We start from the raw sequence: 20,066 nt of genomic DNA, 5'->3' as shown, positions 1-20,066 counted from the left end.
AAGCTGGTTGTCTAAACTGCATAGAGGCAGCACTGAATATGATATTAAATTATGTTCACTTAAATGCTTATTCTGGCAAAATTTCAGTCCTGGTTTTAATAGATCTCAGTGCTGTTGACCACAATATACTCATTAACAGACTGGAAAAGTGGGTTGGACTCTCTGAGACAGTGCTTAGATGAGTCATATTTATAAGGCAGGGTCACTTTGTGAACATTTATGAATCTAACTGCTGGCATGAAACATAGCCTTCCACAAGCCTGTTCACAAGTATACAATTGTATACAATGTGTATATGCTCCCACTAGGCCATATAATTCAGAACAACAATATTGCTTATCACAACTGTGCATATGACACCCAGATCTACCGCAGAGTGACTTCCGTCCCATAGACTCCCTGTGCCAGTGCATAAATTAACAGCTGCATGTGCCAAGTTAAATAAAGAGAAACAGAGGTCATTGTATGTGGCAATAAAGATAAAATAGCAAAGATGAATGCATACCTTGACTTCAGGGGTCTATAAACTAAAAATGAAGTCAGGAGTCTTTGTGCCATTTTGGGATATTATCTTAGTTTCAAAAGCAAGAACTAAATCAGCCTACAAGCAGTGTTGGGGGTGACGCATTACAAGTAACACGAGTTACATAATCAGATTACTTTTTAAGAAACTTGTAAAGTAACACATTACATTTAATTTTGCAACAAAATATCTGAGTTACTTTTTCAAATAAGTAACGCATGTTACTTTGTTTTCCCATTTATTGACTGACAGCTCTCCTGTCCCCAAGAGCAAAATAATGAAATGCAAACTCAGAATATTATGCAAACCGTCAAAAATGAAATGTGTTAAATAACACAAATATACTTTATTTAATCTCACTTTATTAACCAATGTCTTTGCTGCTGACCTTTAATGGTTCAATTCAACCATACTAATAAGCAAAAATGACTTTGGTTAATCATTACATTTGTGTTTCATTCATTAATTTATTTTATTGCTGAAGTAAGAGTGTTGTCCTGTGTCCTATTCCTCTGCTATCCAGAACTGCAGTACAGCTGAAAGGTTTGAGCTGCTCCCTCTTACTGTACAGGCACGAATTTGCATTTCCTTATATCACTAGTGAAAGGGCCTATACATTTGCCAGAAATATAACATTTTATTATTATTACAAAACAAACAAGCCCAGCCAGCCCAGGTGAGAAAAAGTAATGCAAAAATATAATGCACATAAAAAGTAACTGTGATGGAAATATTTTATGTCAACATGAAATGTACAGAAAATGCAGACTAAGGATGCTCAGGTCAAAGACCAGTCACATGATTAGCTTAGATCATTACAAACCAATCACCAGAACAAATCACAGTGATGAAGACATTGATTTTTACTCAACTGTAAGACTTAAATGTGCATGTATCTTTCTATTCATTGAGACTCACTCTGTTGTTGTGACGAGTGACCTCCCGGCCGTAAATAAAACTTCATTTCTACATAGAGCAACTTGGAAGTCGTGTCAGGTATATGCCGCGCAGCTGAGAAATAGAAGATCCTACGCTCAAAAGACAACAAAAGTAACAGCCAAGTGTGATTGAGGTAGTGATAGTAGCTTCTTGATGGGATGCCGTCACCATACTTCAGGGAAGTATTGGATTTTATTGTAAGTATTCAGGAAATCAGGGAATTACCTCGAGATACTGTAGTATTGTATTAACAACCAGGAGTTTAAATTGTCAGTGGTGAAGTCAGATTTGTATTAAAAATTTCCACAACATAACTAAGTAACTCAATTAGTTGAGTAACACAATATCGTAACACATTACTTTTAAAAGTAACTTTCCCCAACACTGCCTACAACCATCTAAAAGCATAGCATGAATCAGATCCTTTTTGCCCAAACAAGACCTAGAGAAGATTATTCATGTATGCATTACCAGCCGGGTAGATTACTGAATTGTACTTCTTACTGGCCTTCCCCAGAAGACTAGACAGTTGCAGCTCATAAAAAACACTGACCAAAACAAAAAAAACTGAGAAGTCCTTGGCTTGGCTTCCAGTTTCATTTTAAAGTACTTTTAAGTAAATTCCATAATGGCCTAGGACCCAAATACCTTGCAGATATGCTGCTAGAATAACCTAGGATTCACTTAAAGGGGATCTATAATACCCCTTTTCACAAGATGTAATATAAGTCTCTGGTGTCCCCAGAATGTGTCTGTGAAGTTTCAGCTCAAAATACCCCACAGATCATTTATTACAGCTTGTCAAATTTGCCCCTATTTGGGTGTGAACAAAAACACGTCGTTTTTGTGTGTGTCCCTTTAAATGCAAATGAGCTGCTGCTCTTGGCAGCTTTCCAGAAGAGGGCGGAGCTTTAACAGCTCTGTTGCTCAACAACAACAAAGCTGGAGAATCTCACGCAGCCAAAATGAGGATTGTCAGTAACGGTGTTCAGCCTTACATTGTTCAAACCGGAGTCGACACTGATGGAGAGACTCAGGAAGGAGTTACAACTTTTAGGATGTTTCTGAATGGTTAGTGGATAAATTTATGTAGTTGCTGTGGAATTGATTCAACTCATCCACTAGCATGTTAATGTCATGTTAATCTTTTGTGCAAATCCAGTGTTGAATTGACCCTCGTTTGTGAAGCAGTCCGGCGTAAAATGACGGCATGACAACAACACTCTACTACAACAACTCTTCCTCTTCTCTAAAGCAGCCCAACATGGCCTCGCCCAATTTGTTGTGTGTTCTCGGGGGCGGGGTTTATGTAAATTTCAGGGTTAGTGATGTCATTGTGTATGACAAGTGCTAGTGCTATATGCCTTGCCTACAGATCTCAGACTAGATTATTCATGAACAAATACCTTGAGCAGGACATTTAAAGAATATTTCACCTGAAATGAAAATGTTTACCATCATGTGGATCGTACATACAGTTTTTATCTAGCTTATAATACTACAATAAAAGTGTGAAAAAACCTGTGGTTAAGTTCCACCAACAGAAAGTATCATATAAGTAGTTCATACATTTCTGCATCCCAACGTTTTGCTAAAAAAATGTTTCTTTATCCTTCAAGTGACATGAGGGTGATTAGATGATTTTTTATTTTTGACACTTTTTTTTATTTTTGGAAGAACTATTCCTTATTTTGTTAATGAATCACATTATGTACGGTGTCTGAAATGATCCCATTAACCCCAGGTTTCTCCAGAGGGATTGTTCTTGGTACAAGTGTCAGCTAAATTAATAACAATATTCTACTATAATATAGTCTTGATGCAATTGGTTGAGTCTGTAGGGGAAAGAGCCCGCATAAGCATATGATACTGTGTTGGCTGCTCAGTCAACTCGGGTCCATTTACAAGTGCACTGATGTAATCTCTGAATGCGCCGGATTCCCGAGTGGAAGGCACAAGCACTTCATACAGTCAACAGAAAGAATGAATGTAATATTTTAGAAATTTTCACAAAGGGCTCATTCATTGAATGACTCAAGTATCCCTCATAAATCAAAATGTTCTTTCTTTTGCAAAAATGTATTGAAGATAATTATAAGAAATGTCAGAATAACAGGATGTTTTAGAGTAAGAATGAGTGAATCTATGGGAAAGCACATTTTGCTGCAGTCTATAGTGACTAAAATGACCTTCTATAGTCTTAGGCGTATCTCTCTGGTATCACATTTTTATTAGAGTTAATCCTCTCAGTAATCCAGAAACATAGACACAGAAAGGGTAAACCTAAAATAAATTTATTGAGACAGCGGAGAGTGTACGCTCTCCTGCTCTCTTTCCACCCTTTTCACAAGGCAATTAAGAAATCATGCTAAGGCTATGGAAAGAAATGGAAATGACACAGCCATTTTTGCAGGGTCTGATGAGGGAACTTGTTCAAAATCAGATTCCCCCTCATGCAGACCACAATAACCATCACAACCTGATTCAGAAGGTCCATCAGCATGATCTCTTTGCACCAGTGCTGTGATAGACAACGAAACACACACAAAAAAACAAAAGGCCTGTTCAGATTATGCTCGACGAGCATCTCTTTTGGGACAAAATCCAAACAAAGTCAGAGAGACCTCCTACTGAGGCGAACCTTTCTGTGGATACAAAGTGCAAAAACAAGCCAAAATGAGAAATGCTTTCATACATAAAAGAGCAAGAAAAAAAAAAAAATGCCACATAATAAAAGGAAAAATAAAAGGAACAGGCAAAAATGTTAACAGTGTAAATAGGCTAAAAATATACAAAGGCCTCTTAGCTAAATAAGACTGAATCCTTGGTGTGCTGAACAAGGATACAGTGAATAAGCAGCACTGTGTCTCTTAAAGAGTCCCACCAACTCAGTGCTCATACAGCATCCTGTGGACAACATCACCTGTGCCAAAGTTTAGGGTTCAAGTCACAAGACAACATTTACACATGTACTGAAGACAGTCAAGTTGTCAAAAATATTAAACTGTAATGTAAGATGATACATCTGAATGTATATATATATATTACATAATGTACAAAGACCTGCAGAATCAATACAAAAGGACTCTGCAACCACCTTGTAAATGTATATATATATATACTCATAAACAGAGATATGTCCTCTGTGAAACATACCAGTTTGCATGAATTAAACTACATGAAAACTGATTTCCCCTCTCCATTATGTAAATATCATTACAGTATCAGTGTTTCTTGACCTAACCATTTAAACTGACAAGTAGTACATCTTAACAGGCATGCCCCTAATGACAGCCCATGAGTTTCATGGAAATACAATAATCTCCCTCCCCAGGTCCCTATAGGTTTGCAGGAGGGAGTAACATTGAAGCAGCAACGACTGGAATATTAATGGAGAATGTTCCCTTCAGTCCTCGGGAGTGAAACCTTGGCTCGGATATCCTTTAGCCTCTTACAGAGATTTTGTTCTCCACCGCTGCCAGCATTGCACAGAAGCGTGAGTTTTCGTTCGCCAAGAGCTTGGACGGCTCGTCAAATTCCACCACCTGGGTCAAAAAAAAAGGGGGGAGACAACGAGTCAGTTTAACAGAGAAACCGCAGAAACAAATACGTTTGAAGGAACAATGGAGCGTTGGATTTCTTCCCGCTAGGGCTGGGCGATACATCAAAGATTAGCAACTGGGTGCATTTTTGCAAGCAAAGATGGAGATGCTGATGAAGAAAAATGTCACATCTTCTTTCAGACGAACACAATTGGGGCCCTATTTTAACGATCTAAACGCAAAGTGTAAAGCGCACGGCGCAGGTGCACTCAGGGCGTGTCCAAATCCACTTTTGCTATTTTAACGACGGAAAAACGGTCCGTGCGCCGGGGCGCATTTTTGAAATGGGTTGTCTCTATTCTCTTAATGAGTAATGGGCGTAACGTTCAATAAACCAATCAAAGTGTCATCTCCCATTCCCTTTAAGAGCGAGATGCGCTCGCGCCATGGCGGATTGCTATTTACATGGCGTACACGCGATGAGTCAGTTAATATGTGTGTGTATTGGCACGATTGTTCAATTAATTAGCCAATTTCGTTCATCATTATAAGTAGTAATAGGCTGAATTGAAAATAGGTAGCCTAATTCTAATACACGCAATGACTATTCATCATTACATTTTTATATTTATGTAGCCTACACAATAATATTCTTTTACACTGTAATCCTTTTGTTTTTAATATTTGTCATGTTTGTGTGATGCGCATCCCTGTGTGTAATAAGCAAAGGCAACGTGCACTGTGGACGCGCCCAGAGGCGCAGTTTCTACCAACGCGCTCTAACAAAAAAATATTGCGCCATTGACTTTAGACTTTAGACCAGGTTTGAGTTGGTCTATGGCGCAGTCTATTTTCAGCTCCTTAAAATAGCAATGCGCCGGCAATGCGCCTGAACACACCTCCTTTTTAGACCAGCACGCCCATGGGCGCACTAACTGGCGCAAATGCATTTACTAATTTAAGGACGTGGCGCTGAACGGGAAAACGGGAAAACGCGAACGACGCCGGACGCAAACTAGCAAACACACTTGCGCTGCGCCTTGCGTCGCATTGCGCCGGGTGTATTATAGGGCCCTTGGAGTTATATTAAAATATATTCTGGCTCTTCCAAGCTTGATAATGATAGTGAATGGGGCGTTGTATGTATTTTGAAACCCAAAAAAGTGCAATCATCCATCATAAAAGTAATTCACATAGCTCCAGGGGGTTAATAAATGCCTTCTGAAGTGAAGCGATGGCTTTTAAAGAAAAAGATCCATATTTAAAACTTTATAAACGATAATAACTAGCTTCCAGCAGATGGTCGTACGCATCAATTTATGCCAATAGAGTAACCTCTGACGTGACGTAGGATGTAGGAGTAGCATAAAACCGTGTCTACACCAGATGTGACAACAGCTAAAAGCTGTCTACACTGAACACGACAAACCGCCGTTGCAAAGCACTTGGACTACATCAGAAATAGAGCGGGGAATCCATTTACTGTAGGGAATTTGAAAATCGCGCTGCATCCAGTGTACACAAAATCACTGATTATAATTGGTTCTAATGTCTTTAGACGCGTCGCATCACGCCACTCACATCCTGTGTAGACGCGGTGTAAGCTTAGGTGCCTCTCACGGTTCAAACTAATAGAACTCAAGCTCCTCTTCTCTTATATAGAAATCTTTCGACATTTCTCCATATGGATTACTTTTATGATGGATGGATGCATTTTTTTTTTTTTTGGCTTCAAAATGCCCCCTTCACTACCACTATCATGTTCAAGTCAGGATATATTTTAATATAACTCATATTGTGTTCGTGTTAAAGAAGATAGTCATATACAGCTAGGATTGTTTGAGGGCGAGTAAATCATGGGATAATTTTCATTTTTGGGTGAACTATCACTTAAATGTTGTTTTGCAGTCTGTTTTAAAAACATTTTCATTGAAGAGTCCATCTTGTGTGGTTATGTGGTGACGAAATTAGGGAAGGCAAATTAATTGTAAGTTCTAATATTAATTTGATAGTAATCCTAGCCTGTGTTCAACAGCATTGTGCATTATAGCCAATAACAGACAGGTCTGTTGAGCGTGTGAATGCAATAGCCAATCAGAGGCGTTTGAAGTGATTGATATCTAGGGATGGGTATCGTTAAGGTTTTAACGATATTACTACTCTTACCGATACTGCTTATCGATACGGTACTTTAACGGTATTCTTATCGGTACTTTTTGTTTATATGTATATATATATATATATATATATAAGAGCTGAATTAACATTGCTTTATATTATATAGTGTCCGGCATTTTTGGTGTTTTATGTAAGATACAGTAAGAACATGAACAAAGAAAGTAAAACAAACTGACAAATACAATAAAACAAAGATACAAATGAAATAAAGTGCTTTCATTTGTTCATGTGTTCAGGTAATATAGACCTAGCCTATAAAAGAAATCTAAGTAAAGTAAGCAAATGTAAAATAACACTGGATGGTTTTCACAGTATAAATTAATAGATTAATGCTTATTAAGGATAACTATATCCAGAAGAAGCGCTGAGTGATTTTCTCTTTGCATTTTGTTGTTTGATTAGCATTGATGGCACAATCATCAGAATAAATGTTGTGACTGCTGTCACTTTAAGACAATAGATATTAACACACATCGTATTTTCTCCCAGCTGTTCATTTACACTTACGATATAAACTGCGTTTAAGTAGCTAAACACGCTCCAATCCGGTCATTTTAACATATTTGTGTGTGTATTTGATCGTTTCGACGTGCACCTGAAGCCCAAAGTGTAATTTGTTTGTCTATTAGAGACCCGTTTTGAAGCGCGCGCCGCACACACAATTCAGCCTGAGGAACAGCGTCTCTTGCGCGGATTATTGTGCTTTCAGCGTTTTAAAACGTTGATAATAATTATCAAACATTTACTGCAATTTAGCAACAGTAAAGACAACAATCACCGATTGTGCTGATTCTGACGTTAAGTTTGGGTTTAGGGAGAAATGAACGCGCGCAGCTGTGAATAGAATAAAGGGGTGGTAGACGAACCGTGGATAGTTTTTAATAGTTTTACCTCAGAAATCTTCTTTCTGATGATACTTGGAAGCCAAAATCGAAATCAAAAATAAAATAAGCATAATATCACAGACCTAAAGTGTAAGCAGACGTTTAGTTGTTTAGTTCTCTCCTCCATCGTCACCATTAAACAGGGATTTCATGTGAGCGGCTGTGCGCTAACTGCGTGAGCGCGATCTCTCTTCTGGGTTGCGAAAGCAAAAATGCACCATAGACAAATGTCCTAATATTATTGCATACAGACACAGCTGGCGACTCTGGCGAGATAGTATTCGCAAGATAATGTCTATATAGCAATAATAAATGTACGTGTATTTTTTTCATAATTTCTCCAGTACCGATAGCAGAACCGTTAACGTCAGAGCTTATCGATACACCGGTCTTTCAAAATTTAGCCCCGGGGTCAATATAATACCGGGTTTCGGTACCCATCCCTATTGATATCTTCATTGATTATTAAGGTAGCGCTCTTTGCTTGCTTTCTGTTTATAACCAATTCACCTAATAAATACAAGTGTATTTTTATTAATGCTGCTAGCTACACACTGCAAAGTACAGGGTTGAATTCGAAATACGGGATTGAACAAAGGATTGCATTTGAAAATGTGATGATTGACACTGATAACCTTAGCAAAGTACAGGACTAAAAATATATACAGTATACTGATACTGATTCTGTGCATTAAGTCTCTCAAATGCAAACTAACAGACCAGCCACTTGTTCTGCTGTTGTGTTTCTTTGATCTTCATGTTTCTTTGTTCTTCAAAAAAGCTTTGTTGTTGCAACAACCACAACGTTTAGTAGGAAGACCACAATTTAGATTTAATATTTGTATTGGTACGATTCAGTAAATATGATTTTAAATGTTCCTTTTGTGTTCATTTAGTAAAAAAGCAGCAAGTTGTCACTATGTCTAGATTATTGAATTATCCAGATCATGTAATTTTCATGGGTGGGGGTGTTGGATAGGCAATAAAATCAACTTTTTAATTTTTTTAGTACAAATGCAAAAAACTCAATATACCTAGTTGCAAAGATTTAAATTTAAAATTTGGAAAACTTGAGAATTTTTTTTAGCTATTTCACCCATCCCTACTTCCCACAGCAGCAACCTTTGATATTTTACTGCTACAACAGATTGTTTTTCATCAAAACAAGTCATTACACCACGACACCGTACCTGGCCCTGATTGAGCACCATAATACGGTCACAGCTGAGCACCGTGTGAACTCTATGTGCAATGGTCAGAGTGGTGCAGTCCTCGAACGCATTACGAATCGTCTCTTGAATCAAACAGTCGGTCTCTGTGTCCATAGCTGCTGTGGCCTCATCCAGGATCAAGATCTAAAAGTTAGGAGGAAACAAAGTGGATGACCTGGTTAAATGAGACAAAGTCTGTTCTGTGTTATCTCCTAATCCCAATTGGCTCTCTCTCACATGGAAAAGATCAAAGTCAGGCTGTTAGTGCAGGTGGGATAACTCACCTTGCACTGTCTCAGAAGAACTCGGGCCACACAGAGCAGCTGCCTCTCACCCACAGAGAAATTCTCCCCGTTTTCCACCACCTCAGACTCCAGCTTTAAAGGCAGCTGAGACACCTGAACAACAGAGAGGAGTCAAAACACTTGAATTACAAAGATTCAAGGCCATGGGAAGAATGAAAAATAAGATGGAGGGAACAGCAACAAGTCATCAGAGATTTCATATTTGGTAGAGAAAATGAGAAGCCGCTATGCAAAAGAGTTGGTAACCTGAAACTAATTTGCCTGTAAACGCTATAAATGGTGTGTGTTTGGCTTACACATTCTTTCATGTGTGTCCTCTCCAGGGCATCCCAGATTTGCTCCTCTGAATACAGTTTAAATGGATCCAAGTTGGATCTGTTTAAAAATACAGAATACAGTTGTATGACTAAATAAGAAAATAAAAGCTTGACAAATAAATACATTCATATGAAGCAGGATTAGGGCACTTTTGCATGATTCCTGTCAACATTGCCCACTGTCAAGTCTATTTATGTAGTGCTTTATACAAAACAGATTGTTTCAAAGCAGCTTTACATTAAAGGTGCCGTAGAACGTCTTTTTAAAAGATGTAATATAAGTCTAAGGTGTCCCCTGAATGTGTCTGTGAAGTTTCAGCTCAAAATACCCCATAGATTTTTTTTATTAATTTTTTTAACTGCCTATTTTGGGGCATCATTAAATATGCGCCGATTCAGGCTGCGGCCCCTTTAAATTCTCCTGCTCCCCGCCCACGGAGCTCGCGCTTGCCTTAAACACCATAAACAAAGTTCACACAGCTAATATAACCCTCAAGATGGATCTTTACAAAGTGTTTGTCATGCAACATGTCTAATCGCGTAAGTATAGTATTTATTTGGATGTTTACATTTGATTCTGAATGAGTTTGATAGTGCTCCATGGCTAACGGCTAATGCTACACTGTTGGAGAGATTTATAAAGAATGAAATTGTGTTTATGAATTATACAGACTGCAAGTGTTTAAAAAATGAAAGTAACAGTTTTGTCTCTACGTGAATACAGTAAGAAACGATGGTAACATAAACCACATTTGTCTTGAAATGTCTTTTAAACAAATGAGATTTATACAAGGAGGAAACAATGGTGTTTGAGACTCACTGTATGTCATTTCCATGTACTGAACTCTTGTTATTCAACTATGCCAAGGTAAATTCAATTTTTAATTCTAGGGCACCTTTAATAAAATGTCAAAATAACAGTAAAATTATGAAACAAATTCAATTTCAGCAAAAAAGCAGCTCTACAGAAGGCAATAGTGTCATTATTCAGCTCAATTCAGTTCAATGTTGATTCAATTCAGTTCAATAACAGTATTAATGTGGCAAAGTTAGTGTCGTTACCCGGCTCAGTTCAGCTCAAATTTTGTTCTTAATGCATTGAACTCTATGATGTGAAGTGGCAAGCTATAGCATTACCACTACACTGCGCACAGGTCAAGCCCTGTAATGCGATGCTTACAGTGCAAGCAATTTCAACATCAACCCCATTTGCTGTTGACCTTTCAATTCCTGGACTGGATGACTCAACATAGATGGCAAAGATATTTCCTGTTCTATGATCAAATATGTTTTTTTTTCATCTGATTTCACAGTTTTCATTGATTATGATGTCTGATTTCAATGTTGCGATTCTGTAAAATCATCCTTCTGAAACATTTAATAGTGCATGAAGTGACAATTCCTGTGAAAGGGTGTTTGGGAATCAGCTGAAATAAAGCATAAAGTACCACTGAAGGAGTGTCTGCTTACCTGACAGTACCACTGAAGAGCACTGGCTCCTGTGGAATGATTGACAGTTTGCTGCGCAAATCTGCAAGGCCAATGTCGCAAATGTTGACACCATCTATCTTAATGGAGCCGCCACATGGTTCTACCAGCCGGTAGAGAACCACTCCAAGAGAAGACTTCCCTGAGGACAGATTTAACGTTTTTCTCCTTATTACATGTTATTTATCTGATTTCCCCTTGTATTTTTGTCATGAAAGTCATATTTCAATCATATTTTGCCTCTCAACCCCAATATTTTATATACATGAGCGCAAAAACTTGGTCTACGCATATTGCTTCAGTTTTTGCCTTTATAAATCCTGATTTGTTCCTCATTTTTGACACAGGACAAAATCCATGGACTTTAGGATCTAATTCAATTGTACATGTGTTTTATAAACGAGGCCCCTGATTCAAAAAGTTACCTTAAATTGAGTATCGTAATTGTTGAGAAAAGACACAAGAGAATTGACTGACCTGAGCCTGTTCGTCCTACAATTCCGATCTTCTCTTTCGGTCGAATGGTGCAGGAAACTTTCTTCAGTACCAGTGGGAGGTTGTCTCTGTACCTCATCTCCGTTCCATCAAACACTATCTCACCCTCCTGGGGCCAGTCAGATGGAGGAGCCTTGTTTTTCACCCTTGCAGGGGCCTCCAGAGACAGAGACTGAGACAGAGAGAGGTGAATAAGCAAACGTTGAACTTCATCCTTTCTATTCTGAATTCATTAACAAGAATGACAAGAGACGTCAAATTTTAAAGGAAAATTCTTAATGTCAAGCTGAAATGATGTAAGAAGTACCTTGATGTAATGATGGATTCTCTCTACTGAGGTGAACCGAGCTTCGGTCTCAGACGCCAAGCGAACAGTAAACTGGAATAATCCTGTAAGCTGTGAGAGATGAAAGATGTTCAGCCAGGGAAATCTGCTTCCTTTATACAACATCTTGTGATGTGTTAACTGACATTATGACCCTATTTAATCTCATTTGAGGCAAATATATGTTTTCTACAACCATGTCTTATGCTGTTTCCACACTTGTTTTGACTGTTTGGTCCAAACTCGAGTCTGACTCCCTTCCTATTTCACCGCAGGTCTCTTTTCACATTGTATTATTTGGCTCTAAACCACAGTACATTTGCGTCATCGTTGTGAATACCACCGTGAGTACTAGCGGCACCTGTTTAGCAGTGTAGCTAGCTAAGGACTCCGGAGGAGAAGGCGCTAAAAATGGAAAGCATTGTTCTTCTCACTTTTTTTTTTACTTAAATTTTGGCAGAAAAACGGAAGGGACAAAAGCACAACATGCACAAAATGGAACTTGCATCCATCTGTCATTGATGCAAAGATCATGGAATTTTCAATTTCTGCATAAGCCAGCAGCAATGAGAAATGTGCATAGAAATGGGCATCCTTAGTGGTCGACCGCTATGGATTTTACATTACAGTACATCAGATTTCACTTATCACGTGAGGATAGTAAGGAGAGATGACTGACAAGACGATGTCAGAGGATTTGCCGTGCAACAGATACATGAGCATCATCATCTTATCTTGTGAAATGTGTGGTCAGTACCGCCGCTCCCTATACACATCGCGAAAGTAAAAAGTGCGTGTGCATTCAAAAGCGATTTTTAATACCCCACATACTGATAGCATCTCCCTGATGCCCGCAAATTATATACAATATAATTACCCAACTATATAATTGCGAGAAAGCAAAAGCATTGAAATATATTTTTTCTCCCATCTCATATTTGTTTCCACCACAATGTCCCGTAGAATGCATAATTTCCTTTCTGAACATAGTATTTGGTTTCCTACTATGGACACAAGATGAAGTTTGCTAGGTTTGTGGTAGTACATGATATTTATTAGACATTCAAAGACTTTTTAAAATGAGTATTTACTGAATTTCTGAGGTATATAAAAAGTATTATGGCATTTGATTTTTAAGTTATTAGAAAGAGCTGTTAAAGACAGAAAACTAAAAAAGACTGAGAAAGGGAGCTCCTGTACTGGGTTCTCATGGCTGTCAAAATAAAAGTCCCTCTTCTAACATCGGCCAATAATATGACAATATCAGCAATGGTGATATTTCGGTCGACCACCATCATCAATTGTGGTTTACTTTTGGAAATTAGGCTGTGTTTCTTTTATATCTACTGCAAACAAATATCCCAAGCCTGTTTTGAAGAGTTTCAAGAGTCCAGGATTCGATTTTAAACCAAATGTGAAATGGTCGACACCAAAAGCTGCAAACAAAAAATTTGAGTCAAAAGATGAAAAATAGATTTTAAACAATGTCCTCTCACCTGTACAGCGTAGGAAATGGCCAAGCCTGCGTATGCAGGAGGAATCTGGCCGTGCATGAGGACAATCATCAGAGCCGTTATGCTAATGAGAGCCACGCTAATCACATCCAGACGCACGGCCAGCCAGCGCATGGCACAGCTGAACAGATAGAAGGGAGCCTGGTTCTGATCCAGCAGCTCCTGATACCTGGGATAAAAGACACAAAGTTCACTAGAAGTCTTATCGTGTAACGCTTACCGTAAAGCGCTTTAAAATAAACAGTATAAAATGACGCAGAATGATATCCCAGCATTCACCTCTGAAGGAATTCATCCTCCCTTCCATAAGCATGTACTGTGGTTAGGCCCTGAATGCTGGAGGCAACGTGGGACAGGAAAGGTGACTGCGTGATGTTGTCTAATCGTTTGAGTTCTCGAATGAAGACCCGAGAAACCACATGCAGCACCGTGAAGAGGACGACCAGCGGCCCTACTGCCACCAGGAACCAAGGGAACACGCTGCTAATGACACCCAGGCAGAAGAGCACCAGAATCACGTTCTGAATGAACATCTCAGCCTGGAACGGCAGACGTGTGTCCACTGAGAAGACGGGGAAGAGTTTAGAAATGTAAGAGACGTAAAACAGTTTGTCTGATAATAGGGGTGTGCGATATGTATCGGAATGTCTGTTCTAATGATGTGGAAGCTGACATTATTGAGTATGTAACTCACTTTGAAAAAAACAAAAAACAAAATCTGGCCTGCATTCATTACCCCCAAAATTCAATAAATGTGCGTAATAAATCTGAGTAATATGATATTTTTTAACAGTATCACACAAGAAATCAATATCACATTTGCAATCGTGCTGATATTCAGGAAAATCAGTATGATTGCAAATGTGATATTGATTTTATACAGTTTAATAAAATGCGAGTCACAATATTAACAATATTGTGAACTATAGTTCCAAACAAAGCCACAAGAGAACTGCTGTGCATCTCTGGACAACACACAACGGTGTTTCTTTCCTGAATGAATCAGCATTTTTGAACGAATCAATGATTCAGTGATCCATTCAAAAAGACAGTCACTTGCTTTGATCCTAAATAAATCAGCTGTTTGAATGAATTTATTGAATGAATGACTCAATTAGGGCCCCATGAAATCCGTTTTTTTTTCCCGTTTTAGTTTTTTTGGAGTCCATTTTAATGGTTAAATTGAACGTTAGTAATCAAAAAGCATGTCTAATAATTGAAATCATAAAACTTGTACAATTTAACAATGCTTTACTAAAAGTTTAAAAAAATTAAACATTAGGGCCCTATGAAATACTTTTTTTCCTTTCTTAAATTGTGTTTTATTTTTTACCATATTCTGTGTTTTCTGTTTTAAGTTTTCTGAATTCCATTTTAATGGTTTAATTACATATTAATAATCAAAAAACATGTCTAATTAACTGATTTCATAAAAACAACAATTTATTAATTTAAAAGTAAAATTGTAATTTTTAAGAAAAGTTTTTTCATTTCAGAAATTCTGGTGTGTATTTTAATTTTCCTGGCAATCAAATGAAGGCATAAAACATTAATTTAAATTATCTTTAATCATATGAAATTAAACTTTTATTTAAAAAAAATAAAGTTTTAATAATAATTTATTACCATTATTATTATTGTTAATGTTAGTGTTAGTATTATTATTACATTGAGACGTAGCCGAACTTTGTACAATAGTAATATATTTCTGTCACAATTTCTTCAAGCTAAACCAAACTTTAATTTTGACGGGTTGCTGTGAAGACCTGCATTTCTGTGAATTTATGCAAAAATCATTTTCATATTTCAATATTAAAAATATTTTAAAAACATTAATCTTATAGCATTATTTATGCATTTGTGATTGCAGTGTAAATGCTTCCTTAGATGCAGCTTTTGTGCCACTTCTGCACAAATATCATATGATAGGTAACAGGTATTCTAAAAGTATATATTGATTAAATTAAAGATTAAAAATTTAATGCATACATCTAATTTTAAAAAAGTCAAATATCTCCACTTTATTAATTTCTGTCCCTGCTATGAGCTGAATATGAAAAGCTTTGGCAGTCAGCTGTCCACAACATGTCTAAACCAGTCGAGGTACTGTCACAAAAACCCACTCAGCAAAATATAATTATCGTTAAAATCCCAGAACATACAGAGATGTCATTTTTGGTCATTTTCGCACACCCCATTTGAAAATAATGATACATTCCATCCCTCCAACAGTTCCTACCTTCATCCATGTCTTTGGAGAATCGGTTGAGGATGCGAGCCGTGGGCGTTGTGTCAAAAAATTTCATGGGACTACGAAGAATTTTCTGGAAAAGTTCATCATGGAGCTTTGAGGAGGCACGCAGAGTACCCTTTGAAAAAAAAAAGAAGAAGAAGATCCCAATGAAACATGGACCTCTCCCTCTGACAGCTTGCTATAGATGCTATAAAACCAACCACATGATGTAAACTCTCACCTTAACAAACACGGTGCCTCTCAGTAGTTTGAGGAGGAGCATGATTCCCATGGACATCGCGTAGACAGCTGCGTAGTGCTGCATCAGAGGGTTATCTCTCATACTCTCGCTCAGTACTGAACTGTTTCCCACCTGCACTGTGGTGTTCTGTTGAGCAGGAAACCGTAGGGTAATTATAAACACACATACATGTGTACACAAAAATAGTTTTGCATTGTAGTGAATTTTTGTGCCCAGAATCTATTTATATAAATAATTCCAGTTATTAACTTAATGAATGGCCTACTTATGGGTGCGTATTGCCAAAGACTCAATAATACAGCATTAATGTTGAAGTTCACAGTATGGCATATATTTATTATCTTAATCTTTAATACTCTGGTGCTCTTCGCGCAGCGGCCAAAAATGAATTTTTATTTTATTTTTTGATGAATGTACTATATTTTAGTTCAGTAATGTTTTTTATTTAATATTTTGTATTTTTAGGGAATTTTATTATACTAAAATATATTTATGCAGTAGTTATAATCCATTTATTGACTTTTTGAGCATAGACCTGAAAAAGACATTTCTAACTTAAACTGTCATAAATCTTGAATGCTTTAGAGCACAGACTTAACTTTGGTCTCTTTTTAAAGATGACACTTTTCAGATTATTGCTGAAGTTAAAAAAAGTTTTTTTTTTAAAGTGAACAAACAAAAGTGATATAATTTTACCTTTATTTTTATGAAAAAAATGCACAAAAAAACTATTTTCAATTTTTATATGAATTATATATTTTACACATTTTACTCTAAAACTATGAGAAAATCAAAGCCATGAATCTAAACAAGTTGTGTTTAAAATTTGAGCTTGATATCTCAAAAAATTAGCTTTCAGTAAGATTTTGTTTGGGCGCAGTACCAAATCTTTCTACTAGATGAAATCTGTTCCCTATTAATTTCCAATGCAGTCATTTTTGACCACAAGGAGTACAAGTGTGACTATTTTTTCAGCTCCAGGATTTTTTTTTGTGTGTGTTCACATAGAAAGTGCCAAAACCCGTACGATGTTTCGTACCATTCCGATGAAGTAAAAAATTCTAAGAAAACAAAATGTAAAATTTTTTGGTCAAAAATTAATAAAGAGAGTTGAAGACGCCTTGAAATGTTCTGATAGTCTTTTCTTTCCTTAAGTTGTGTATATCCAAATGAAACAGCAGCTTGACAAAAAAAATGCAGGGCAGCACTTGATTTTGCCGATCAGGAATTGACTGGATAAGTATTCAGTGCATGAGTTGTGACTAAAACAAATATCATTAGTCATTTGTGATTTGTAATTTCCAAAGTTTGTCACACTAACAGTAACAGCTCCAGAAAGAAAAGACACAAACCAGCGGTAAAGGTCACAAGCACATAAAATATTTAAACACTTCTTCTCTGGTCTCAGGGAAATTAAGCCTCCACAATGCCCAGCGTCTCTTACCCCGCTGCCCTGTTTGATCCAGTAGCTGAGCCACCAGTTGCTGAAGGCTATGCTGCCCACATTGAGAATAAAGAGGGCCAGGATGAAGAGGAAGACAAGCCACCCTCCTAAAGCCTGGATGTACACTTTGTACACCGCGCAGGGCACTGAGCCTTTCCCACTCTCCTCCACCTGCATCAGCGGACCTGAAAGAAAACCCACAGAAGTGAGGTGAATCATAAGGTCAAAAGGGTAAGCATGACTAAACGTGAGGCAAGCAGGGAGGTTATGTGGTGGAGTACAGTATAATTTACTGTGTTTAACATGCTCATACTTACCATCAGCCTGAATGGCTGATTTTTCTTTTTTGACAGATCCTGCTTTGTTGCTCTCTAAGGGTTTCTTCAGAGAACTCCCAGATTTCTTATTCGGAACCTGAGATGACACACACACACACAAAAAAACTGATTTGTGAGCTCCACCATGGCTTCAATCTCATTTGTGCATATGCAAGAAGCACGCGATGAGCAAGAACCGATGCTGCTGTTGAAAAAGAGCTGCGTAAACTTTTAAAACTTCTTCTTTTAGAACGACATGACGCAAATGAGGATGATTTTTGCTGAACTGTCCCCGAACTATTTCACCATCTTCCTTATTTTTTGTGTTTAGAAGTGAAACATGAACTTTAAGGGATAGTTCACACAAAAATGATAATGATGACATTTTGAAGAATGTTTTAGATGTTTTGTCCATATTCTGAAATGCTGTAGAATTCAATTTCTAACTTAAACTGTCATAAATCTTGAATGCCTTAGAACACAGACTTAAAGGGATAGTTCACCCAAAAATTAAAATTTGATGTTTATCTGCTTACACAAATGATGATTTTTAACTCCAACCGTTGCCGTCTGTCAGTCAAATAATGCTAGTGGATGGGAACTTCTACTATAAGAGTAAATAAAACTTGCATAGACAAGTCCAAATTAAACCCTGCGGCTTGTGACGACACATTGATGTCCTAAGACACGAAAGGATCGGTTTTTACGATAAACCGAACAGTATTTATGTCATTTTTTAACTCTAATACACCACTATGTCCAACTGCGTTCAGCACTCGTTTAGTAAGGTCTGATCGCGCTCTGACAGCGGCAGTGATGTCTCACACTCATTGAAGTCTATGCGCGAGACATCGCTGCCGCTGTCAGAGCGCGATCAGACCTTACTAAACGAGTTAAAAAATGATATAAATACTGTTCGGTTTATCGTAAAAACCGATCGTTTCGTGTCATCAATGTGTCATCACGATCCGCAGGGTTTAATTTGGACTTCTCTATGCAAGTTTTATTTACTCTTATAGTAGAAGTTCCCATCCACTAGCATTATTTGACTGACAGACGGCAACGGTTGGAGTTAAAAATCATCATTTGTGTTCTACTGAAGAAACAATGTCACCTACATCTTGGATGTGCTGGGGGTAAGCAGATAAACATCAAATTTTCATTTTTGGGTGAACTATCCCTTCAAGTTTGGTCTCTTTAAAGATGACACTTTTCAGATTATTGCTGAAGTGAAAAAAAGTTTTTTTTTTTAAAGTGAACAAACAAAAGTTATAGAATTTTTATAATTTATTGTTCTGACAAAAACGCACAAAAATACTATTTTCAATTTTTAAATGAATTATATATTTTCCAAAACACATTTTACTCTAAAACTATGAAAAAAACACAAAGTTGTGTTTAAAATTTGAGCTTGATATCTCAAAAAAGATTTAGTTTGGGTGCAGTACCAAACGTTTCTACTAGATGAAATCTGCAATGCAGTTATTTTTGACCACGAGGAGTACAAGTGTGACGATTTTTTCAGCTCCAGGATTTTTTTTTAGGGTTGTAATGGTACACAAAAATTCAATTATAATTAACATTTTCTTAAGGATAAAAAAAATCTATCTCAGCTAAAGCTGTAAACTATACACAGGAGCCCTTTCTTGCACTTTACTATAATATTTAAAATGACAATTAACAACAGAACCAAAACTATTAAATTCAGTTACTATTTATGTTTAGATCTAATAATCAACACTCAAATAAAAAAGGTTCTGCATTAACTTTTAAATCTAATTATAAAATAATTTTTCAGTTACTGTTCTACTCCAATTCATTTTTGAAATATAATCATTTACAGTTACTGTCATAACTTGTTTTCATGACAAATTTATTTAAACATATATTAAATAAGATATGACTAACAGGTAAAGTAAATATAATGAATATATAAGCTAATATAGTGCATATATTTAGTGAAATGAGTTCATTTCTCTAGTGAACTAACATGCTGTGGACACTAAATGACTTGCCTGAGGTAAATGTAATGCTACGTGAGATATTATTCTCAAGCTGTTGTCTTTCCGCGGATGAAACACTGGTTGAG

General features: G+C 37.0%; 1 protein-coding gene across 1 annotated transcript in view; it reads right to left on the bottom strand.

Moving 5' to 3' along the window:
* Window positions 1–3,740: 3,740 nt before the first annotated feature.
* Window positions 3,741–20,066, bottom strand: part of abcc5 (ATP-binding cassette, sub-family C (CFTR/MRP), member 5) — a 40,896-nt gene continuing 24,570 nt past the window's right edge. The window contains exons 17-29 of the mRNA XM_048169097.1: window positions 17,978–18,074; window positions 17,661–17,845; window positions 16,196–16,342; window positions 15,961–16,090; window positions 14,001–14,283; window positions 13,704–13,890; window positions 12,190–12,279; window positions 11,865–12,054; window positions 11,370–11,529; window positions 9,879–9,957; window positions 9,562–9,675; window positions 9,257–9,421; window positions 3,741–5,007 (exon numbers count right to left, since the gene is read on the bottom strand). Of these exons, the coding sequence (XP_048025054.1) occupies window positions 4,906–5,007; window positions 9,257–9,421; window positions 9,562–9,675; window positions 9,879–9,957; window positions 11,370–11,529; window positions 11,865–12,054; window positions 12,190–12,279; window positions 13,704–13,890; window positions 14,001–14,283; window positions 15,961–16,090; window positions 16,196–16,342; window positions 17,661–17,845; window positions 17,978–18,074 (1,929 nt within the window). The 3' untranslated portion in view covers window positions 3,741–4,905. The remainder of the gene's footprint in view (window positions 5,008–9,256; window positions 9,422–9,561; window positions 9,676–9,878; window positions 9,958–11,369; window positions 11,530–11,864; window positions 12,055–12,189; window positions 12,280–13,703; window positions 13,891–14,000; window positions 14,284–15,960; window positions 16,091–16,195; window positions 16,343–17,660; window positions 17,846–17,977; window positions 18,075–20,066) is intronic.

Source organism: Megalobrama amblycephala, linkage group LG19 (genome assembly GCF_018812025.1).
Source record: "Megalobrama amblycephala isolate DHTTF-2021 linkage group LG19, ASM1881202v1, whole genome shotgun sequence".
Lineage (NCBI taxonomy): Eukaryota > Metazoa > Chordata > Actinopteri > Cypriniformes > Xenocyprididae > Megalobrama > Megalobrama amblycephala.
Note: the sequence above shows the minus strand (reverse complement) of the source record. Positions and strands in the feature narration are given on the sequence as shown.